The 24,812-nt window shown below is 44.3% G+C and overlaps 3 protein-coding genes across 3 annotated transcripts; 2 read left to right on the plus strand and 1 right to left on the minus strand.

The window, feature by feature from the left end:
• Nucleotides 1–6,640: 6,640 nt before the first annotated feature.
• Nucleotides 6,641–9,031, plus strand: sync (syncoilin, intermediate filament protein). Its single transcript, XM_076149733.1, has 4 exons — nucleotides 6,641–8,113; nucleotides 8,206–8,420; nucleotides 8,546–8,753; nucleotides 8,850–9,031. Exons 1-4 carry the CDS (start codon nucleotides 6,641–6,643, stop codon nucleotides 8,976–8,978), a joined length of 2,025 nt encoding a protein of 674 aa, XP_076005848.1. The 3' UTR covers nucleotides 8,979–9,031.
• A 1,081-nt stretch (nucleotides 9,032–10,112) lies between these two features.
• Nucleotides 10,113–17,692, plus strand: tert (telomerase reverse transcriptase). The gene is made up of 16 exons (XM_076149998.1): nucleotides 10,113–10,414; nucleotides 11,306–12,587; nucleotides 12,669–12,852; nucleotides 13,182–13,335; nucleotides 13,449–13,616; nucleotides 13,898–14,059; nucleotides 14,145–14,246; nucleotides 14,325–14,410; nucleotides 14,501–14,617; nucleotides 14,712–14,783; nucleotides 14,871–15,059; nucleotides 15,360–15,486; nucleotides 15,955–16,016; nucleotides 16,345–16,469; nucleotides 16,602–16,739; nucleotides 17,441–17,692. The coding sequence occupies exons 1-16, from the start codon at nucleotides 10,214–10,216 to the stop codon at nucleotides 17,542–17,544; spliced, it is 3,273 nt and encodes a 1,090-aa protein (XP_076006113.1). The 5' UTR covers nucleotides 10,113–10,213; the 3' UTR covers nucleotides 17,545–17,692.
• Nucleotides 17,668–24,479, minus strand: slc6a18 (solute carrier family 6 member 18). The gene is made up of 12 exons (XM_076149999.1): nucleotides 24,126–24,479; nucleotides 22,828–22,968; nucleotides 22,080–22,217; nucleotides 20,888–21,069; nucleotides 20,694–20,804; nucleotides 20,484–20,596; nucleotides 20,248–20,376; nucleotides 20,005–20,161; nucleotides 19,645–19,849; nucleotides 19,396–19,555; nucleotides 19,134–19,296; nucleotides 17,668–19,036 (listed from the first exon to the last, which is right to left on the minus strand). The coding sequence occupies exons 1-12, from the start codon at nucleotides 24,265–24,267 to the stop codon at nucleotides 18,851–18,853; spliced, it is 1,827 nt and encodes a 608-aa protein (XP_076006114.1). The 5' UTR covers nucleotides 24,268–24,479; the 3' UTR covers nucleotides 17,668–18,850.
• Between the last annotated feature and the right edge of the window lie 333 nt (nucleotides 24,480–24,812).

A 24,812-nucleotide genomic window follows, 5' to 3' on the forward strand; every position in this document is an offset into this window, starting at 1 on the left:
TATGGTGCCTGAAGGGACCAATTTACCGAAGAGACAGAAAACAGGAGCAATAAGGCCACAGAGGGGCGATTGACTCTGACCTCTCTGCCCTGCACTCAGATAGAACAATATCCCCGCTCTATCGTTTTGAGTGGGGCATAGAAAACACGCTGCCGTAACAAGAGCCAGAACATTGGAGCGAGCGTGAGTGATTGAGGTTCAGCAGGCTCGTTCTCAGGAGATTCAGCAATTCTAGAGTTTGACAACTGCCGCTTTAAAATGTCCTGATGCTCCTTTATGAGTTTTGCTGTGTTTGGGTGTTTGGGTTATATGCCTCCACTCAGACCATGTGACCTCTCTGATAGGATCTGGAGAGGGAGAGGTTTGGGCCGTCTAGAAGCTTTATGAACCAATCATTCTGCCTGGACACGTCCAAGCTGGTCTGCCGCTCGTGTTAACCTTTGCTGGACACACATGCATCCAAATCATGCATTTCTGTGTTAATTCGACTTTTATAATCTGATTCCTTCACCGTGAGGTCATCGGTGGTGTAATTGTCTTTATTTCTCACTGTGTGACCTTTGCACTCCCCATTATGCAACATGCAGGTATGAAAACAGGGAGCATGCTGTGATTAGAGTGGACTGGTCCTTTAAAAACAGGATTCCTGACAGGGTGTGGCTGCTGTGGGCTGGTTTGGGACAATAACAGGCTGCAGTTTTCCGCTCTTCCGCCCGTTCATCCCTCCATCCTTCCCTCTCTCTCTCTCTCTCTCCCGCTCCACTTGCAGATGACCTGTCTGGCTGCGTCCTAGCTCTCCGGGGGGCCATTTATATGAGACTCTGAGAGCACAGTGAGCAAAACCTAATGTGACCTCCGTCCAGGCTTCATCAAAACAACAAGGTTGGCACGTTAACAACATTACATGAATGTGAAAACTTGGGGCTTTCCTCCTAATCCTGCCTAGAGAGTGAAATCATTTCTTAAACTCACCACAGGGAGAAGGTTGCGCAATTGTGCAATCTAAGGAGCACATGGCTGCATGTGCACAAAAACGTGCTTCAAAAAGTCATGAAATCGATTTTATTCTGAGTGACCATCACAATATTTGCTCCAGTGCCTTAAACAAACATTTAGATGACATCCTTAACAGCCCGTTAAGGATGTAAACAGCACATGGATCCATATCCAAACACACTCACAGCTGCAGCACCTCCTCCCATGCACATGTGTGAGTTCAGAGTGGAGCTTCAGGTGGAGAGTGCGTCTCCCTGATGTCCTGCTGATGTGTGGAACTGAACGGAGGACACACTGGCGTGGCGCGACTGGAGACAGATGAGTAAGAGAAGGAATGCTGCTCTTTATCCTGACTGCTGGGCAGATGAAAGGAGAAGATGGTGGAGCGTCTCTCTCTCTCTCTCTCTCTCTCTCTCTCTCTCTCTCTCTCTCTCTCTCTCTCTCTCTCTCTCTCCCCAGACAGACCTGCAGGACAACAAACCAAAGTCACGTCAAAAAAAAGACACATGTGGAAATAAAGTGAGGAAAAGGGAATTTAAAAAAGGAAACAAGACAAAATGAAAGCAAAAGCAAAAGCAAATTCATTCTGTAAATACAATGAAAAAAACAACAATAGGAATTGGATATTGAAACCAGAATAGCAAAATAATTTGATTTAAGTAAAAGCATAGCAATGCATTTTTATCAATTAAAATATATGAAAAAAATTACCAAAACATCGAACTATTTTCAAACTATTTTTTTATTCAATATTTAAAAGATTTTTTTTATATTGGGGAGGAGTGGTGATTAACAGCACCACATATGCAAAGACACTGCCTCCATTTCAACACACACAAACACACACACACCTACTATGATTCTCTGATGCAGGTAAATGTGCATTCAAATCACTGGTCAGATAGCAGATCAGCTTTGAATATCACCTCCATGGCTTCACTGGGACTTTGTTGTTGTTGCCAAATGAAGATTGTGACCCGTGGTTGACCTGGAGAGAGAGTGTGTGTGTGTGTGTGTGTGTGTGTGTGTGTGTGTGTGTGTTTTGCTGAGTTCACACTTGCAACCTCACGTCTGTCAGCTCCTCTCGTCCCTCTGATATCTGCCGCTCTCATCTACAGCTTGCATGGGAACGACCGGCTGTGAGGGTGCAAAGGTGTAAAGGCCATGTGCTGAATAATAAACTTGATGTAATAGTACAACCATAACAATGGGATTACCAACATTTTTTCCCCACAGAGTAAATGTTCCAGGCTTATCTTGGAGTGACAACAGCCCGCCATAAAGTCTGTGTTCCTCTCTGCTGGGCTGCTCTGACAGTTTGATTACGCTGGAAAAAAAAATGGCCAGGATGTTTTCACTCAATCACCCTTTAAGATAAGTCACTAGAAAAGAGGTAAAATCTCCAAACAGGCTGATTGACCAGCTGCTGCACCTCTCTAAGGAGAAGCATCACTGTCATCTTTGTAAGGAAGAAACATTGATAATCCAGCGGAACAACACGTGAAATAATGGACAAAGGGTCCCTAATTCATCACATTAAAAGGACCTGAGGACGGGGACAAGCCAAGTGCTGCAAACAGCAGGTGGCTGATGACAGTGAGAAGATGGTGTGTGACAGTGGTGCAGCAGAGGCTCTGGCTCTAAAATAAACACCAGAGAAGGTCACTGTCATTAAAACACACTTAGCTGCAGTGGGACGAGGATGCACGTTCCACAGTGACAGACTGCTGGGAAAAACGTCCTTTCCCAACATCATGGAGGCTTCATTTGGACTCTAAAGTACCTTTACACAGGTGGACGTCCACTCAAGAACCGTCTGATTGAGGAAACACACCAAGTTAAGGTTCAGCAGTTTGAACTTCTGTAATCTAACGTTCTTGTTAATACTTGACAAAGAGCAGCAGAACATCATGGTGGATCAGATGGATGGGTTAGTTTGTGAGACTCCGTGTGTGCACATGGATGGACGTGGAAGAGAATCAGTAACAGCGAGGAACAGCAAGAGGAAGAGGAAGAGGAAGGGGATGACACTTGGACAGAGCTGTAAGTGTGGAGCAGACAGAAGGAGGCAAGTCCAAAAGAGTGCCCAGCATATGGTCCATCTCAGCAGGACATCACACACACACACACACATGCACACACTCATGATCTCATCATATTTTGCAAAGGAAATTACAGAAATGTGAACAAGAGCAGCTGAGAAGATGATTTTGTGAAGAGTCTCGTCATGTCTCCAGGTCCTTGTGGCATGATAACGGCGTTGAAACATCTTTGTCTCTCCCAAAGCCCCGACGTGCCAAAGCCGAATCTCAGTGGGTGCATTCAATAAACATGACATCTTTCCTCGGACATGATGTTGTCATGGAAACACCGTTTTATCTATCAAATGTAAACAGAAGAAGTCAAAGTGGCTTATATAAACATTACAAAGTGACTGCGATACTTTTGCCCATATTAGGACAGAAACACAGATGTAGCTCTCTTTCCTGGCACATTTACAGAGTTTACCTTCCAAAGCTATTTATACTTTTATCACTAACGCCTAATTGCCTTCATTTTAATTCAAAAGCCCCAAAAGTTTGAATTCTATGTGGACTTAATAGGCTTAATACTCACAATGTGCTTCTATGACACTGTGCCTGAGGGTCAGAAGGCTTTGAATATGTCTGCGGCGTCATCTAGTGGTGAGTAAGTGTAACATACCTTTCACAAATTTACATTGACATATTGTAGAATACTTGTCTTGCTAGAATAACATGAATCAAGAAATTAGACATGAAAACGGACATCGAATGTGATGGAGAGAAATACAGGGTAGATATTTGCACTTTTTATGGAATACAACAAGCTAAAAATCTGTTTTTGGGAATATTTTGTTGCTTGCTCCCAACTTTTTTTTTGCTTTTCACAGCTCATTCCCCACCCAGTCTGTCCTCTCGTCTCTGTCCTCTCTTCTCTGTCCTCTCGTCTGCGTCCTCTCTTCAGGCTTCTCAGAGAACCACCTGTGGTACATCGTGTCAGGGGGGTCAGAAGTTGAAATGAAACCCAATCCTGCCCGTGGGAAGCAGCCCAGAAAAGTGCAGAGAGCTATTTAAAGATCTCTCGATAATGAAGAGGCTCGGGTGGAATCCTGGAGCCGTGTTGCCTTTAATCATAAACACACAGAGACACCATAAAAATCTCCAGACAGACACACACACACACACACACACGCACACGCAGTACACATAAACACACGACAGCCGTAACAGAGATTCCCAGCTGGAAAACCTGATACCCTGGATACCAAACCACAGTGTTGCTTGTTTGCAATTGTGTTTGTTCTTAATTTGTCCTAAAACAAGCTACAATGTCAATGTAGGTCACGAAAACTAACAATTTGTGTCTGTCCAACTACAAATCAGCACCTTGAAATGAGACAAAATACTTGGCTGACTTAGTTTGACAGAGCGCAAGCCACAGAGGGGAACAGGTCATCCTCTGGAGTTCATAGAAGTCGACTCTGGCTGCTCCTTCATCTCTCGGGGGAACGACTGAACTGGCTGTGGCTCCTCTTTCTCCCTGCCAGGTGTTTATTAATAAACCCAAACAGATTTAAGGTTGTCATGGCCACACATAGCTGCACACTGAGGGCGAGAGGGGGGAGAGTGAGAGAGAGAGAGAGAGAGCGAGAGGAGGCTGGGTCAACTTTCTACACCTCCTCCTCTCTTACTTGGTTTGTAAATGCTCCTCCCGCTCTTTCTTTGGGCCACTTTGCTTTACCCCGTTTGAATCAACGCTTCATCCTCATGGTTTCGTCCTGTGGATACAAAGACAGAGTCCATGTGCCGAGAGGTAAGTTCAATAATGCTGGATTTTGAGGGATAATGATGCTTAAAATTTTCATGATTTTGGGGAAGTGTACATCCAAACTAGGCCACTCACATTGTAAGTTGGATGGACACTTGTGGATTCATGGAATAGCTCTCAGAGCTGGTAGAGGTTTATGTTCACTGTTGCCTCATAAAGTGTTTTCCTAGGACATTTCACTTTGATCCGTCTGTGTTTTTTCGTGGATCTCTATCCTACAGAAACTTCTGGGTGTCTTCCCCTCTCATCAGTTTGCATCTTGCTTGATGCCGCCGAGTACCATGAAGTAGCTGAGAGAACCTTGAAAACAAATCCACGAAAAACAGGAGCCAAAGAAAAGTAATTTAGCCATCATTATTAGCACAGCACAGCTTTTATTGTGGTGTCCATAACTTCTGTCTTTCACCTGATGGAGAAACAGAGCAGGGATCAGCAACCTCAGTGACCTCATTCAAATTTGAGTGTTGCTTTTCTAAATATCCCCTTGAAAATATCTTGAAAAAGGATAAATGAAATATAATCACAGCGCCAAGCATCCCTCTAGCTTTCAGACACATTTCCAATCATTTAAAAAAAAACACTAAATCAGAAGGATATTTGTTTGATGAAACAAGTGCGAGTCTGTGTTGAATCACAGAACAGAAGCGTCTTTTGGGGGTGCGGTCTCCAAACGCAGCTTGTGAACATGTCTGTTCTTGCAGCAGGACAGCTGCTCACTGTGATGCTCACACTGAGGGCTTTTCTCTGCCATGCATGGCAAAACAATGTCCAGTCTCTGGACACTGGTGATATTAATAAGAACAAGACACAAACCCAGTCAACTCTTAACTATCAGCGCCAATGCTTCTATTATTTGAGCATCTGAGTTGCATCTTGACTTTCAGCCGAGGAGCTTCTGGCCAGGAAATCTCTGCATCAAATAGCAACTATCAAATGCATGTCACATTTGTCTCCCGTGGCCTTTCTACATTACCAATTAGTGCCTGGTGACAGTATTGGGTCAATTTGATCAATTTACTGGCAGGGAGGCTCTGGACAATCTTGGCAAACACTTCAGTGGGTAGAATTACAACTAGATTATTCAGCAAGGGCGAGTGTGATGGACCATCTACTAGTACAACCACATGTTATGACGATGTAGTCACTAATGTAATCTGTGGGATGGCACTTATTGAAGCTTTAGAAGCCTGGCATCTGTGTGTTTATATTAGGGATGTCAGTGTTTGTGTGAATGCATGACTAAGCCAGTGTGAGGGGTGTGTTTGTGTGCGTGTGTGTGTCTGTGTCTGTGTCTGTGTGTGTGTGTGTGTTTCTGTCTGGGTGTGATTGACCAAAGCCAAGCTGACAGTCCCCGAGGCCAAGACAGCTGTCATACCTTCAGCTAAACTGCCCTCGAGAGCTTGAATCTCGCCCGAAACCTTGAACCTGTAACCCAAGAGTCCTGTCAAAGTCTGACTCAACCTGACACATTCCAGAACGTGTTAAATCCAAGCCCAATCATAGTCAGAAGAGTCTTAGAGTAAAGACGCTAAATTCATAACCCAACCCAAGATAAGGTTGTTAGAAATGAGTTCAAACGGTCAACTTTGCTGAACAGCGGCCAAAATGTGAATCCAGATCCTTCATTTGTATGTCACCACAGGCCAGACGGAGTATTTATGACTCACAGCAAGCGTGCCAACAAGTTAGCTGTTCTGTCTAACACATTCATCTGCTTTTGTCAAGGGTCCAGACTTGGACATAAGGAAGATTTCTAAGTGAACAGGAGAAGCGAAGCAAGAATAAGTGTATCGCAATGGAAGACCTGGATGACAATGTTTGCTCGACTGGGTTTGATCCTCTCTTCATCCTGGAAGAGGACGGGGAACAGGAAAGAGCCTTTGTGGGACAAAGAGCAGACAGCAACATCACGCAACCTGGACTCCTCCTCACGGCAACACAACTGAACCAGTCGGTTAGGATTCAGCCGTACTTACAGGAGATGGATGAGCTACTGAAGAGCTGTGAGGAGCTTACTGGTATTCCTTTATGTTCTTATTCCTCCCCCACGTACACAGAAACATGTCTCCGTGAATCAACTCATAATCAACTCAAAGAGGAAGTCACGATGGACAGATACAGAGAAACAAGGCGATCTCCTGACTCGTATATAGCCACCAACTACATCGACACACGTGTGGACATGGCTGGAACTGAGGACCAGCTGGTACAAACCTGTCAGCAGGACACAGGCTCCATTATCAACAGGTGTCCAGGGACAGCGGGCGTACGCCATCGGGCAGAAATGCCTCTCACGTCCATGGGTGGCAAACTGAGTGAATCCATGCTGCAGTACGAGGGCCATCTGTTGAGAATGCTGACCATGATGGACAGCTGTATGGAAGAGGATGGCATGGACTTTGACCCGCAAGACTGGGCCATGGATGCCAGCCAAGAATATGTACACATAAGTAAGAAACAGGGGACAACACCGGGACCCATTCCAACTGGAAAGATGCAGCCGGTGCCACTGGAGTCATGGGTTGGTCAACATGCTGAGAAGGACATAGAAGAAGGATCCAAGAGTAGCAGATATGGTGTAATGGTAGGTTCAGACCTGCAAAATCCATTGATTAACAGTGAGAACACGGTTGGCATCTCTGAGGAAAGACTAGAAAACCTGGGAAATGCAAATGGTTTTTTGGGGACTTTCGAGGAAAACCATTTGATGTTGTCAGCGTCTTCGGTGCCCGCAGCAGACGTTGCTGGGATTGACACGAACAATATTGGATTGCCCCCTGAAGAGATGCTTGAAAGGAAGATGGATGTGATTGATCTGAGATCTGGATTAAATGAACTTGGGGCACTGGGGTCTCAGCTGGAGGAGCGTATAGAGGAGGTGGCAAGTTTAGAGAAGAAGAGGAAGGAGCTACTGGCAGAGGTGCTGGAGCTGAGAGGGCATGCAGAGAGAGAGGAGGGAGAGGGAAGAAATGAGGAAGAGGAAGAAACAGAGGAGATAACTGCCCGCAAAGTAGGAGAGCTGATGGAGGCACTGAGAAGGGAGGCAGAGGTGAGAGGGGAGGAGAGGCTGAAGGAGGCACAGAGCCTGAGGGAACAAAGAGCAGAGGAGGAACGCAAGATATGGAAGGTGAACCTGGAGAGGCAGGGACTGCAGGACGAGATCAGAAGGCTGAAGAGGAGGCTCTTCGCCATGGCTATGGACTGTGCACACAGGCAGGCTGCCCTGAACACCCAGAGACGTGAGGTGGAGATGCTGAAGAGAGAAGAGGTAGCAAAGCTTCAGCAATACAATGTACAAATCGCTGCATTGTGCATCTGTGCAAACCGTCACATAAACATCTCTTTCTCCTCACGTTCCAGGAGAAGCTGCAGTCTCTGGAACTCCAGCTGACAGAAGAGGGCACACAACTCAGGGTGGCCCATAAGCAACAGCTGTGCGATCTGAAGGCAGAGCTTCAGCTCCACACATCCAGCCATGTGTCCAACACCCAGGAGGAGCTTACGGAGTGCAGGAGACACTCCTGTGGGGACATTCAGCAGTACCTGCAGGGCGGCCTGCAGGTGCTGGAGGACAGGTACAAACACTGACACACACAAACCTCTGCCAGGGCCAAAACATCCTCTCTCAGACGCCATAACACCTAAAACCTGCTTTTTTGTGTACATTTGACTTTTATAATCAATGGTCCCCTTTGCACAGGTATGAGCCTGTTTTGATGGCTCTACTGAAGAGAAGGGAATCAACGGCTGGATCAGTGGTGAAAGCACGAGAGCAGGCCCAGGACCTCAGGGCCCAACTGGGACCGCTAAGGGAGGAGATCCAAAGGCTGAGACTGCAGAGGGCCTGTTTGGAGGAGAAACTTAAACTAATTCACATTCATAGGAGAGAGGATGTGGAAAAGTACAAGGTAAACAAAATATTCTGTACCAAAGAACTTTTGATATGAGACATCTTACCTCAGATTATATAGGTTTGCGTAAACCTGACTTAACCACCTGAACAGGAGACGGTTTACTGCCTGGAGGAGAACAGCAGAGAACTGAAGACAGAGCTGAGATTTCAAAAGAGGAAAACCAAAGAGATGGAGGAGCTCAAAGACGATCTTACCAAGCAGCTTCTGATTTACAGGTGAGATCTGGAGCCACCCCACTCAGAAACAATCCATAGTTTTTATGTGACAGCACTAATCCAAACAGTTCTTCTTACAGGGCTTCTACAACCTGCGACCATGAAGTGAAAACATGAGTGTTTGCTGTTCCTGAAGTAGAAGTGATACCATTTTATACAATTTCACATTTCCAGGTCAGTTATATCTGAACTTGGTCTCTGGCATTGTTTTATTTTTAAGTAGCATCTTGGAGAGAGGAATGAAATTGAATTAAATGGTCAGTGTATTGTTTCAAGTCCTTTGCTTTAGCACTTAGATGAAAATGTTTATATTATCAACAAAGCCCTTCATAGGCTCAACAAATGCACTTTAAGCACACGATTATAACAGTATAAAGATAAATAACACTGCTGCTTGTAGTTTTGTACTGAATAAAAGCTTTGTGTTCACCTCTACCTGAGTGCCACTGATGAGTTAATGCATCAGCGCCAAGAGCAGAGAGCCCTGGTGTGCTTATAAGGGCAATGAGACTGAAGTAAACAGAGGGAGAGTGTTATAGGGTGAGAGGAAGCTCAGCGGGCAGAGAGCAAAGACGTCACACTGGATTCATCTTGAAAGGGTTTAAAAAGGCCTGAAAGGTCTATCTCACCTCTCTAGGAACCAAGAGGATGAATAAAGGTTGTTTAAAAATACTTCTTGTTTTTGTCAGACACTGATCTCATTACATGGCTTTGCAAATCATGCATGCAATACGTCATCTGTGCAGCACATTTAATTAAGAACACACTCGTCGTACAATACACAAACACAAATAGACACTTACAATACAGGTTCAGTTATACAAACAGATATGTGTGAAATTCCTAGGGTAAAAATGGACTGACACCGGAAGTTTTATTAATACTATTTCAGTTAGTGGTATTAGAAGCGGCAGTAGTAGTAAACGTGTAGATTTGAGTTTTGCAGCAAGAACACGTCTTGCAATGTGTTTTTATTGAAGCAAACATTATACATGAACACGCCTATTCCTAAAAAATAGACAACATTCATTTCGTGTTTCCTATTGGTTAAATCGCCACACTATGAGCGCATCTGATTGGACAGGACGTCTAAACTGCATTCAGATTGGCTGAGGCAGAAGCGGGTTCCTTCGAAATAAAAAAACTACATTTTAGCGAAACGTGCCGGCGTCTCTACGTCATAACACATCAAAAACGTCAATAAGCAGCCACTTTTCCTCCACTGGGTCTACGGCTGACATGTCCCCGGTGTTGGACATCCTCCGTGTGCGGTACCGGCACGTTGAGACGCTGGAGGAGTTCGCTGACGACGTCAAGTTTCGGGAAGGCCAGAAAGCGGCCCTGGTGCAGCAGGAGGACTCAGACCGGTTCAGAAACTTCACACGGAGCGTTTATATCTGCAGGGACACAAAACTGCAGCAGGTGCCGAGCTGCAACCAGGTAAAACAACACGCATGACGTAAGCTTTACAAACTATCGACTTTACTCCGCTGGTTTGGATCTAGTTGGAGCACAAAAACAACCAAAATCCACGGTGGTAATTAAAACCACTCATATCTGTCACATACATTTGTTTATCTACCCTATGATGTATTTAAATGTATTTGACATATAGGAGAATTTTGCCATCTTCAATATTTTTTGCCTAATTTTGTCTTGTTTCCAATTTATGACACTCATTTCTAGAAAATTCCCGTAACAATAATAAAAAGCTGAAATAATGTTTAACTTTAAATCATTCTTTCAGGACTTAATATCTGAATGGCTGAAATAAATGATAATCTTGACATGACATTAATATCTGCTAAACTAATAAAGGTGGAGAGATAATTCAAATTAAATCAAGAAGTCAAATGATAAAAGTTAAATGTACACAGGAATGCAAGTTTTAGATCTTAGATTTTAGCCTACTTGTGTTCTCTGAGGTAAGCTAACAGCTAGCAGGCTATTAGCTCGCTAAGGTTGCATCTTAAGGGAAAATATAGATTAGAATAGACTAGAATAGCTTTTATTGTCATTGTATATGATAATTTAAACATTTGTGCTGTGTTCAAAGATTCAGGCACAGCACAAATGCATTTCGTTGTATTATCATATACATATATAAATATATATTTGTTTTGGAATTTACGGATTCATTTAAATTGTTTGTTTTTTTATGTATGAAGCAATAGACTCTTGAAAGTGAGATGGCGAAATTCAATGCAGCTTAGCGTTTCATTAAAATTTTCTACATATGTGCTCATTTTAGACAAAGCTCTTAGGTATTGAATGGATTGAATTTGACATTTTGTTTCATGCGATGTTGGATGTGTTTTCATGTTTCCACAGATCTGCACACTGCCTGAGCTGTTGGCCTTCATCCTTAACAAAATAAAGAGGAAGAAAAGGAGAAATGTCTTGGCACACGGTTATGATTTCATGTCGCAGCCACAGGAGGAACGCACCGCAGATTGGTTCAAGTTCCGAGGCAGCGTCACCCAAAGTGCCGCCTTCATTCACGGCAGTGACATGTGGAGGAAAGTTACTGTACGCCTTGGCACAGACATCACGCGTTACCTGCTGGAGAGCTGCTCCGTCTTTATGTCCGTCCCTCCCTCATGTGCGTTCCAGCTGTGTGGAGTTCCCATCTATGACGGGATCTCCATGTCCCGTCCTAGCTTCCAACTCCAGACTCCATCCAGGACTAACTGCAGAAAATATCAGGGAACTGCTAAGATCTTGAGAAGGAGACAGGAGGTTAAGAGTATTTCTATCTGCAAGAAGAGGTGCAGACGGGACGTTAGAGTACGGAAGGGTAAACGAAAGACGGATGAAGAGGTGATGACTCCGACGAAGAGGAGGCGGCTGGGAGAGGATGAACCCACGCAAGGATCCCTACAGTGTTGCAATGACATTGTAGAAGACGTGCAGCCCAGTTTAGTAGAAACATCAGCATCTGTGAATCCTGTGGAGACCCATGGCACTGTTTCTAAACAAACAACAACAATGCCATCAACAGTACATCCCTTAGGAGGGGAACCCAGCTGGAGATCAGGGATTTTCCCTCCTTTGCCTCCCTCGCAATGCTTTATCAGCACCGTGGGCTTCATGTATGGGGGCAGAGGCATGCGTGGCTTCCTCCTCAACAGGAAGATGAATACAAGCACTGATGGGTTTAGGAGGCTGCAGGGGCAAGACTTGCTCAGAATAATTTTCTTTGAGGGACTGCCGTATCTCAAGGGAGTGCAGCGGGGGCCAAAGAAGCTCCCACGGCGTTTCTTTAACATGGCTCCCCTGTTCTGTAAGCTGTTGCGTCAACACAGGAAGTGTCCGTATGATCGCATACTGCAGAGGATGTGTCCAGCGGTGGAGGGGAGGGGCAACACTCAGGGGGAGTACAGCTCTCTTTTGCCCCAGCATTGTGCACCTCAGCGGGTCTACCTGTTTGTGAGGGAGTGCCTCTCCTCTGTGGTCCCGGAGGAGCTGTGGGGCTCCAACCACAACCGGCTGCAATTCCTTGTCAGGGTCAGAAGCTTCTTGCGCAGCGGCAAGGCTGAGAGGCTCTCACTGGCTGAGCTGATGTGGAAGATGAAGGTGAATGACTGCGATTGGTTGAAGATAAGCAAGAAAGGTGAGATTATCGCTGCTGGGGGACTTTGTTATGGGTCACGTAGTCTACTGCGTAGTCAACTGAATCTCTTTTCACTTGCAGGCCGGTTACCACCTAGTGAGCTTTCGTATCGGACCCAGGCACTAGGTCAATTCCTGGCTTGGCTTCTTGACGGCTATGTGGCAGGCCTGCTCAAAGCCCGTTTCTATGTGACGGAGGCGCAGAAGAACTCCCTGAGGTTCTACAGACAGGAGGTCTGGGTCAAACTGCAGGATCTGGCCTTCAGGTAAACATGATCGACTAAAAGCGACACAAAAGCTAAACTGAACTAACTGAAATGAAATGACATGACATGGTTTTAAATGGTGGAGTGTTATATTTATATATGTTCATTAAACATTTAGTAAAGTAGAGACACAGAGGACAGAAGGAGACTTGTTTGAGGCATGTAGTCGTGTCTATGTCTTTGCTTTTAGGGTTGTCACTATTTCATGAAACCCCGACACACAGACTCTGTGCTGTAAGATAAACGAAACCTTGATAAACACACACACACACGTGCGGCATGGCTCATATCAATGCAGCCGTAGTGACACAAACACCATTGTGACGTAGAGGGCACCTATCAAAGGGTCAGATGGAGGAGTTGACCCCGGACCAAGTGGCGTCTCTGCCCAAAGCCACCATCACCTCACACATCCGCTTCATCCCCAAGACTGACGGCATGAGGCCCATCACCCGGGTCATAGTGGCAGACCCCAAAACAAGGGTACGTTTGACACTGACACACACACGTGACCTCATGATTTTGTAAATTCTCATCAGCTCTGTGTGTGTGTCTCTGTCTCTGTCTCTGTCTCTGTCTCTGTCTCTGTCCTGCAGTTCTACCAAAGACGTGTCCGGGACTTGCTGGACGTGCTGCAGGCCTGTGTCAGGTCCGACCCATCCCTCCTCGGCTCCACAGTTATGGGACTGACGGACATCCACAAGGTGTTGCGCTCTCTGGCTCCGGCCCAGAAGGAGAAGCCGCAGCCGCTCTACTTTGTCAAGGTTCATGTCTGACCGACCAGCTTCCTACTGTCATGGAAAGCTTTAGAAGCTTTTTAAATATGCTGTCAAAATGTTGACAATGTGGAATTCCATAGGCTAGAAATGGTTGAGAATCAAGATGCGTGTCACCATAGTAACGTGGTCCTGGGTCATCTGTAGCCCCCAGAATGTATGAAGATCACAAAGCCCTTTTTTAGTTATTATTATTATTATTATTTTCTTTTTTAAGTCAGGATGTATTCTGTATGCTCCTCATCAATGTGGCGTCTGTGTGGTCTCAGGTGGACGTGAGCGGCGCCTTTGAGAGTCTCCCCCACGACAAACTCAGGGAGGTGATTGTCAAGGCTCTGACGCCTTTGCAGCAAGACGCGTGTGCTGTTCGCTGCTATGCCAAAGTCTGGGCTGACGCCCACCACGGCCTCAAAAAGGCTTTCCTAAGACAGGTGTCTGCATGCTCTGTGAACACACACGCACACGCATGTACACGCTGGCAGTCTTTTTGCAGCTTCTCATTTTTCTTCAACGCAGGCAGGTTTCCGGGAGGATAACCTGGGGTTCACCAACATGAAAGGGTTTGTGACGTCACTGCAGAGACAGGGCAGAGCTCACAACACCATCCTGGTGGAGCAGGTGAGGAAATGTTCCGACAGACTCAAATATGTCATTTAGAAAGATGTGTACACTGCTGACTGCCGCACTTCCTTTCAGCATTTCTGCCCAGATCTTGGCGTCACAGAGGCCATGGAGTTTTTCAAGCTAATGCTCACCGGTGCCTTCGTTCGTTTTGGGAAGAAGTAAGTGTCGCCCACCATCAGAATAGTTCTGCTTGATTGCAAGGGCAACTTTAAATTCCAGCTTTGCTTGGATGTGTGTTTCATGGCCAGGACGTACCGTCAGTGCCGAGGGATTCCTCAGGGATCGGTCGTGTCCACTCTACTCTGCTGTCTTTGCTACGGCCATATGGAGAACGTCCTGTTCAGAGACATCTGCAAAGACGGAGGGTGAGTGTTGATCCCCTGCTGTGGTTTGTCAACGCAGTAACCCATCAGTGACTGTAGAGTGTGCTCTTTCTCTCTGCACTTCCCTCTCCCGCAGATATCTGATGAGGCTGGTGGATGATTTCCTCCTGATTACCCCGCACCCACACCAAGCACAAACCTTCCTCAGGTACGGCAAACGCAAACCTGACATCTTTTCATTACTTTCTGAAAACTTAGAGCAGCGTGATAATGGCGGGTTGCCGTCTTCTCGCAGGGTCTTGCTGGATGGGGTGCCACAGTATGGGCTCAAGGTCAACCCACGGAAGGTGCTGGCCAACTTTGAAGTGAGCGCAGGCACGTGTGGCGCCGCCAGCGTGCCCTCGCTGCCCCCCCGCTGCCTCTTCCCCTGGTGTGGCCTTCTGCTCGACACACACACGCTGGATGTGCAATGCGACTACTCCAGGTGACAAAATGTCTCTTGTGTCATGGCTTTTGCAGTGTTTATGGTTTCTTAGTTATTTAGTAAAAAATAAATCCCGTACTTTGGACTTTAACCAGGATGGATGGTATGATTAAAATACTACTAAAAACTTTAGTAGCCCTTTTTATAAGTGCTACTAAACTTTAACAATTTTCCGGTTATCTACATCCGTACCAGGTCACTGACATTGCTTTGTGCGTCTAGGTTAGAGCATTTTGGAGATGTTTAGGATCTGAAAATCATGGACGTCTTTAAACTATTCTTTGATCCTATCTGTTACAGCTATGCAGGCCTGTCCCTGCGCTACAGCCTCACTTTGGGCTCTTTCCACTCAGCCGGACAGCAGATGAGGAGGAAGCTGATGGCTGTCCTCAGACTTAAGTGCCACAGCGTCTTTGTCACCCTAAAGGTTGGGGCGCGTTTACCTATCAGTGGGTGTTGATCATCTACCAGAAGTTTGTGATTCTTCATCATATTTCCTCCTTCAATGACCCCGGCAAGTGCCAGAAAAATATGCAATGTGTGTTTTCCCGGAGCTCAGCCTGCAACTCCTGCCCCGCCTGAGTCACAGAGGCACATTATCTACTTTACTACCAGAAACTGCTTACTGTTAACTCAACAGTTTAATGGATGATTTGGATAATGAGTCATGATGTGTTGTTTTGACACCTGATGGACAAACTGTTTCCCCGGGTCATGATAGTTAATGTAACTCTGATGGTGCCTGATTGCACTTAAATGTGGCCATCATCATGTAGCCATATTTGATCCATTTTTGACAGGTTTTTAATCTGACGTTCATAAACTTTATTGCCTTAGATTGAGATACATTATAGAAAAGGAATCGTTTATCAATACATTCTATTTTCCCTCTCAGACTAATTCTCTTGAAACCGTCTACAAGAACATCTACAAGCTGGTGCTGCTTCATGCATGCAGGTAAATGTCAAAGGTGGTGAGTTTGTTACCGACTTGATTCCTTCTTCTGAATGCCAGTATTGAACTTTGTATCACAAAGGGAAGAAAATAAGTCATGGGTTCCGTGAGTTTTAGTTCCTTCCCCTGTGATAAAAACTTCTATGATTAAAAACAAGACGATTGCCATCCCCGCTTGTTCTCCCTGCCTTTGACTTTAGCCTTTACCACACCCCAGAGCTAACTGCACTTCCTGTATCTGGCAGCGTTCACATCGTCATGGAAAGGGCCTCGTCTCCTTCACCGTCTCCTTCATCCTCCTGCCTGCTTCCTTGTTTGTGTCTCACGTCAGGTTCCATGTGTGCGCTCAGAGTTTGCCCTTCGGTCAGACGGTCGCCAAGAACCCGCCGTACTTTGTGCAGATGATTTGGGACATGGCTCATTACACCAATCGGCTCATCAGGCTCAGCAACAAAGGCAACACTTTCCCCCCAAATTAACACAAGCAGTAGCAATATCACTGTTATATATAATATGTTGGTGATGAAGTTGATTTCTCAGCCATTTCCTCTGTGTCCCTCTCTTCCCTCCTCACCCTCGCTCGTGCAGGTTCGACTCTGGGCAGTAAGGACCTGACCGGCGTGTTGCAGTCCGAAGCGGTTAAACTGCTCTTCTGCCTCTCCTTTTTGCTGGTGCTTTCACGCCACCGACCCATCTACAAGACCATTCTGCCACACCTGCATAAGAGTAGGTACCTCATAACGCACTTAACATGCAGCGGAATCGCAAGTAGGTTCTGCCGTCGCATCACAATGTCGCCCAGCGTTATTGCGATGCCGTTCCTTCTCCGGGTTAGCTGTGCAGTTTACAAGACAGGCCAGGTAAAATAACACCCAACCCAGAAACCTTAGCCCCAATTAAATGATTTACAAATTCCAATCATGTATGGGCTTAAATCAAAACTAACTGAAACGGTTAGACCTGTAACTGTAAGTGCTAACTGAGCACATTCTTACTGAGACAAGTAAGTCACTCAATGGTTTAGGGCCAACATATATACACAGAAATGTTTTACAATATGAGTCCTCAGGCCATCTGAGGCTGTTAGCTATCCTGCCCAGTCACAAATCATGGAGGAGCAGCATGTAGCCACTATGTAACAAATAGCAGCAAGAAACCTTCAGAAAAAACAAGACTTGCTCCAATACTAAGTAGTTTTAAATCAAGACTAAAAAAATTACGGTCACCATTACGTTCTGCTCAACAGCAAACCTTTGATAATGATGATTCTTTTAAACATACTTTACATATTCTTTTGAAACGTTTTTAATTGCATCTGAAAATGTCTTTATGAAAAGCGCATTGAGTCTCCCTGGTGTATGAAGTGTTCTCTTAAACTGGGGTGATGACCTTAAAGATGACCTTTGTTCCTGTGTTCCCGCTCGCAGTGAAGCGCCGTCTGGAGAAGTGTCTGGGTGATCTGAGGCTGGCCAGAGTCAGACAAGCCACTAATCCCAGGACCCCGGTCGACTTCCTGCCCATCCTGGTTTAAGATTGACAGACGGCCAGCCAGCTCCAGCTTCCAGCACAGCCGAGAGACCCTCAGCAGGTGGTCTCTAGTAAAGGTATGGCTAAACACCTGGTCACCCTGGACACATCCATGTCACAACATAAGTTGTAGAAAGCTTTTTATTTTTGCTTTGGTCGCCGGGTTTCATGGAAGCACCCTGACAATCTAGTCAAAGTTACTGGACCTTACATGATAAGTTGCTGTGGCGTAGACATTGTACGGCACAGCGGGACAGCAGCTCAACAGGAGTACAGTTTACACGTCATCAAATGATGTAATGACAAACTGAGGCATAATCATTCACCATACACACAACACGAAGAGATGATAACGAAGACGGAGTATAACAAATGGCTTAAATATTACTAGAGTGTGCATCACTCCTCAGAAGAATTTCTCTCTCCGACATTGATTTCCATTTTTCATTTTACTTTTCCGGGAAGAAATGTTCTCTGGTCACAACAATTTACAAATAAAGCAAATTCTTTCTGTACAAGATATGCTGACTTTTAGATCAGAAGTGCCTTTTTTTTCTCTGCATCTCTACCATCATAGTTGTGTCAAGCTTTGCAATCATCTCAGAAGTCAATGTTTTCAAGAAGAACAGCAGCTTTCTTTCGCAGTGGCAGTGGTTTTTATTGCTGTCCAGGTCAGTTTGACCACAAAGCTCCTAGTCACTGCATCACCAAACGCAGGGATAAGAGTGAGGGAATGTGAGATAACGTCCAGGTTTTTAATTACAGCTAAAGTGTACCATTGAAAATGAGTCATTGTAGATTGTGTGTCTGTGTGTGTCTGTGTGTGTGCGTGTGTGTGCATGCGTGTGCATGCGTGTGTGTGTCCGCATTCCTGAAGTACTGATGATAAGAAACCTCCACAATGTTCTGCTGTGGAAAGCCTTTGACTCCATGCACAGGACCAGTACAGATCCTGTTATTATCAAACTCAATCCCTCTGTGGGTGATTAATTTAGGGGTTTGAGTTATTGGTACAATCCATTTCTGGGAGAATATGATGCAAAAGTGACAAGAACACCTATAATGGCCCATAGCCTTTGCATTGTGAGTCCTAAAATGAAGAATCTTATGATTATGTTTACTATTTTCACGTTTGACACAACAAGTATAGGGATATGTTTGACCCTGAGTTGGATTTTGAAGCGGGCAGCAGTGAGTCAGTGTTACACAAATCTACAAAAAACAGTGAAAGTCATCAGGATTCCTCTTTTCCTTCTCCGTTCTTGTTTCTTGCAACGTTCCCTTCGGCCTTAAATGTCCTGTCCGTGAGTTTAACTGTCAAAGCCGTCATTGCAGTATGGATTTAAGTCAACACGAACAGAAGACTTGACCCTGCTGCTGATTAAATGGTAAAGAGCCACCACAGGGATAGAAATCACAGGCAGTGCACAGAGGAGGACGATCATAGCAAACACCCAGCCAGGGTAGGGCCTCGGCTCGGTTTGGGGAAAGGATTCCTTAAGAAGGAGAGAGGAGAGGAAATGGTCAGACAATGGTCAGACACTGACGGTGCAAATAGGAACATAGCCATTTTCTGTTGCTCTGCTTTCTTACGTAGTCTGGGTTCCATGCAGAGTATATGGGGTACGTCTGCGCCTGGGTGACCACGTAAGCAATCAATACCACCAACAGCAGTAAAGGACTGATAACCATCCAGCAGGCCCTCCAGAAGATGTTGGGCCTCCTCCCAGTCATGAAGAAGATGTCTTCACTGAAGCTATGGGGGGGGCATAAGACACTAGATAAGACTTTCTCCTTTACATCTTACTACCATAATCTAGTTATTGAATATAACCAGGAAAAGAGAAATAGTTACTTCTTCATTCCGTAAATATAGATCGCTCCAATGATCTCAAAGAGAGCGATGATGAGCAGAGGTACAGAGCCAGCGTAGTTGTTGAAGATCTCCACCCAGTAGTTCCCTGAACCCAGAGTGAAGATCAGAGCCAACAAGAAGGAAAGCAAGCAGAAACCCGCTAAAGAATGGAAAAACAAAAAGATTTTAAGAGAAAGAAAACAATACTGGAATACTATATCAAATGTAACGAAGCTTCATGTCGGGCACCTGTTGCAACTTCATGAGGGAGCCAGCTGGGAATAAGATTAAGGTCTTTGAGGGGTGTGAGGACACCTTCAAGGGTGCCAAACATGGAGGAGAGACCCAACATGAAGAGCATGATGAAGAACAATATGGCCCACACCTGTGAGCCTGGCATCTCCAGCACTGCTTCTGTGACTATGATAAATGCCAGTCCAGTACCTGAGGCGCTCTGGGGGATGCGCACAAGAAAAAAAAGAAAGTAATGAGCAAGTACATGATATCCTGTACTTTGAGGGAGAAGAGGGAGGCGTGAGAGGAAGAGATTAGACAGATAGGAATGCGCCGTACAAAATGTTTTGTGGCATAATCTGTAAGTTGCTATACCTGATCGAGGAAGTCTTGCAGCTTGCACTCCCTCAGGGACAAATTGGCCACCTGTTCCGTATACGTCTGGTTTAACCAATCATACCAGTAGTCATAGTTATCCAAAGTTATGTTTTGTTCTGAAAACTCAAAGTAGTTGGTCAGATCCAAGATGTTTCTGTGGATGTGATAAAAACGCATTTCTTGAGTGCCATCAGTTAGCAGATAAGAGTCTTTACAATGACATGAAATGAGTGTACATACTCCTGTAGACAGGAGTTGTAGTTGCCCACTGCTTTAAAACCCAGGATGGCAAAGATGGGAATGGAGGCGTAGAGGGATGTGGCGCTGTTTATCACCCCTACCACAACAGCGTCCCGCTCACAGTTGTTTCTAATGGATACAGAACAGTGTAGACGGTAAAGATGCGCCCTCAATTTGCGCACAAATATTATCGTTTCCATCAGAGGACCTTGGAATCGCCAGAACAGCAGACTCACTTTTCAGCATTATAGGAAGAGAAAGCTATGAGGCCTCCAAAGCTCACAGAGAGCGAGAAGAAGATTTGCGTGGCAGCGTCTAGCCAAACCTGCGGTGTCTTCAGTATGTCCCACTGACGGAAACACGGAAGCAACATATCAGGACATAGTGTCTGTGAGTGAAAAACGAGAATCTTACATCTTTTGTAACGAGAAATCTGAAGAACTCACATCAGGGGTGAAGAGGTAGATCAGTCCATCAGTAGCTCCAGGTAGAGAGAGGGCGCGGATCAGAAAGATAGTGAGCACCACATAAGGGAAGGTGGCGGTCACATACACGGCCTGGAAAAGAAAATGAATGAGATTTGAGCATTACAGTGAGCAGAACCTGTAAATATTTTGCATCTTTAAGCAGTTCTGCTGACCTTTCCGATGGAGTCGATGCCTTTTATGAAGCAAATGTAGACCACACACCAGGCACTGGCCAGACTGACCACCATCTTCCACTGCAGGGAGCCGCTGGTCTCGATGTCACTGCTGACGTTTAGGGTGTCACGGTACCAGAAGTAATTCACTGAGGTGCTCTTCTCACACTCTTCATTGAAGCCTGTTTAAATGATGGACCACATACATAAAAGCTCAGTAGACTCTCCGTTGATATTCAGTAATGTCTAATAAAGTCATGTATTTATTTGAAGTGATATATTTGGCAAGTATCCCTTTGTCAATATGAACACAATTTACAAATACATTAGCTTTTCACATCATATTGTTCAACCATTTGTTTGCTTTACCTATTATTTAGTTAGTTAGTTTGAATTAATATCTCACCACCTGAAAATATTCTGTTGACAACATTAGAAGTGACAGGAAATATGCTGAATCATTACATTTTTATTTGAAGTACAAATGCAAAGTGTATTAGTCAACAGTTTCTATTGAAGTAGAAGTGTTGACATGATCAATAACAGGAAACATGACCTGGCATCACATTCTGTCCATAGTCGCTGGAAAAGGCTGTAGTGGTTAGATAGTTATGGAATGGATAGTACATGTTGGATAACATTTTATTTATCAGGCTTTGTTGTAGCTCACTTTGTTGGCACAGCTGTTGTATCTAAACATTGTTTTTGTGTTGGAGCGACAACATGATCCCATGATTACGGTTGTGCCACACTCGCATTAGAAAATGAGTGTGTCTCAAAAATCTCAATAGCTTTAAAACTATAGGTATTTGTATTTTTCTTTTTACTTTCAAACATAAAATCATGCCATAGCAGTTTATTTTGAATTTATTATCAGTGAAACACCAATATTAATAATTTTCTTAGTCTGTTAATTTGCACTGATAGTTGTTCTGCCTGACATTTTGGGGGTTTGAGAGTCCAAAACAGATTATTTGAATGTACTGAAAATATATTCAAACTAAATAGGATACATAGAATAATGTGATGCATATAATGAATTGATTATATTATTTAAAAAGGAAATAATGCGCTCAGGCACACAATATGTCATTGACCCATGACCCTCTAACGTTGCCAAAATCGCCAAACCTCTCTGCTCTTGAAAGACACACCCACTCTGTTATGTTGTAAGACCATCTGTCTTTGTTACCTGTCTGGTTCTGATTGAGTGGACACTGGCTCCATGGCAAAGGGTTCTGGAAAGAATTAAAGAAGTACCAGAGCACCCAGGCCAGGATGGTGTTGTAGAAAAGGCCCACCAGGAAGGACACGATCATTGAGGCAATGCCTGCAGAAACAATGTGCAAAGTCAAGGAAATTCAATAAGATAAATGTAATTTAATGGTTAGATACAAATGTAAATGCTTGTTGTAGTTTCTCTCTGAGATGTAACAATAATCAGTTATAAAAAAGGTTATACAAAAAAATAATAGACAAGGGTAAACTGGTGTATTGGACATCAGTTTCAGTGTACAAGATGTTGAGTTATCTAAAGGCTCTTAAGCACTATGTAGCTTCATTTATCACCTCCACCAAGGAGGTTATGATCTTCATAAAACATTGATGGATTTCAGTGAAACTTGGCAGGCAGGTTGGCAGGGACTCCTCATCATGGTTATACATAATCATTTCTGATCAGCCTGATGGTGGCGCTTTATTTGCTGTTTTTAGGTTTAAAAAACAAACATTTGTATTGTAATTTGTAGCATCAAACTCATTTTTTTGCTAGATTCCTTCCATATACTGTATGTGTGTGTATACATGAGGACTACTCAGTCTCTCAGTGCCTTCTAGTATTGGATATTGAATAGTGGTTGCGCAAAAATGTTCTTTTTGTCATTTAAATGAGCTCCTCCATCCAGCACATAGACAGATACAAACTATTAGGGGCCACCCACCGAGTCCACCTAGATATGGTGAGATGGATTTCCAGACAGAGACGCTCCCCTTGCGAAACCTCTGGCCCAAAGCCAGCTCCAGGTAGAGCAGGGGGAGCCCCTCAAACACCAGAGCGATCAGGTAGGGGATGAGGAAGGCACCTGAACAGACCAAGAAGCGCATGTTTACAACACTGACAGAGAGAATGCAGGCTGTACTAAGGATCAGATCTTTATCACAACCTAGTGACGAAGAAGCCAATAAAAGAACATATAGGTCATATTTTATATGAATAGCACTATTAAGAAATAAAACGCAAGTTGCGTGATTTACAGACAGAACAGCTGTTATACGTTGAAAACAGGAGAGCAAAATACCACGGATACAAAGATGTGCATAGATGAGTCAGGGAAAATAGAATAAAGCAAGAAAAAATATTGGATGCGATTGTTTGTGTAAATGGTAAAGAAGTTCATACAAAACAAAAAGCCAGTTAACAGATCAAGCAGGAAATGCATTTGGATGAAAGTGTACAATAAAGATTGTACACAGGTAAAAAAAAAATGGTAATCAGGTTAAAGAAATGGCATACGATGGGTGAAATCAAGTAAAACAAAAACAAAGTAAAATAAATGCAGTTTAACGTAAATAAAATTAATACAATTAACTTATAGCAGCTCTTAAATAAATGTTAAATAAGAAGTATACTTGTTTAGGTTTAAAAGAACCAATTCCACGGTAATGAAACAAATGATCAAAGTTTTTCTCTCTGGCTAAGCATTGGATGGAATGTGATGTTTCAGGGTGTGTTAGATCAGGACAGGGAATCTATGAAGGAATTCTCTCCCTCTGTTGATAAAATACATAACCGTAACAGCATTATCAAATAGCCGATATAGCTCTCTTCTTCTCTGAGACGGATGTAAAGTCTATTGCACACTAAATCAAAGAACCTCAGGCTCAGCTGACCCAAAGATAACTTGTGGGTGTCTGTAGTGGGAAATTCAGAGACCATTAGGGGTCTGTCCCTGGGGTCACCCGATATCTCACTGAGCTATGAGGAAGTAAACGCAGGAATTGGAGCTATTGACTGGAAATGACCTGCAATGTTTGCCCGGATTGATTGGTAAAAGATAAGGATCACCAATCTCTGATGATTTCTTTGTAATCACAAACTAAAGTAAGTCAGAGTCAGAATCTCAAATATTGTCACCTCAGCTGTGGTCAATATTTAAACATCCGATGAGATAACATGGTGAATTAAAATACTTAATCTGTTTTGAGATGAGATGTGAAGAATTTTGCACAAAGCTCTCACCCCCTCCATAGATTTGGCACAGGTATGGAAATCTCCAGACGTTTCCTAGACCAACAGCAAAGCCGATGCAGGTTAGCATGTACTGGATCTTGTTGTCCCATGAGGGTCTCTCCTCCACCCTAGGCTCTTCATTTGTCCCCATACCGAGCCGCAGATGGCAAACAAGGTTGAGCGCAGGTCGAGGTCGTCGAGCGTATCAGGATCTAATTCTCACAATCCAAACATGCACTTTTTTTAAAATTAGTTGAGACTTTTGCTTGTGGTAATTAGGTGAGTGCCAGATGAAATGCTGCTGTGTGTGGCCTTATCTAATATGTTCCTGCTCCTCTCCTCAGTGGGTTGTCCTGTAATTTCCTCCGTTTTGTCTGGCATCCAGCTTTTATTGTTTGTTTGGAGGAAAGTTGGTCACCCGGGGGAGGGCTGATGGAGGGTGGGAGTGAACCAAATCCCAGTTTGGTGGATAACATGGCGATGCTGCTGCAAGTGCTACTGTACTGGCAGAAAGCCAACCCTTTGGATGGAAGCAGTAAAAGGGAAAAAATAGAGAGACTAAGTTGAAACAAAGCTGAGAAGTTTCTGAAAGAGGCAGTTTGACTTCAAATCCCTGGATCTGGAGAGGAAAATGTTTATCTAGTACAGCAGCAAATAGATCCCCAGAGAGTATGTAGCTGGTGACACCTAGTGGTA

The sequence above is a fragment of the Genypterus blacodes genome, unplaced genomic scaffold, assembly GCF_046128005.1.
Source record: "Genypterus blacodes isolate CSIRO-AG114 ecotype Tasmania unplaced genomic scaffold, CSIRO-AGI_Gbla_v1 ptg000048l_1, whole genome shotgun sequence".
NCBI classification, from domain to species: Eukaryota; Metazoa; Chordata; class Actinopteri; order Ophidiiformes; family Ophidiidae; genus Genypterus; species Genypterus blacodes.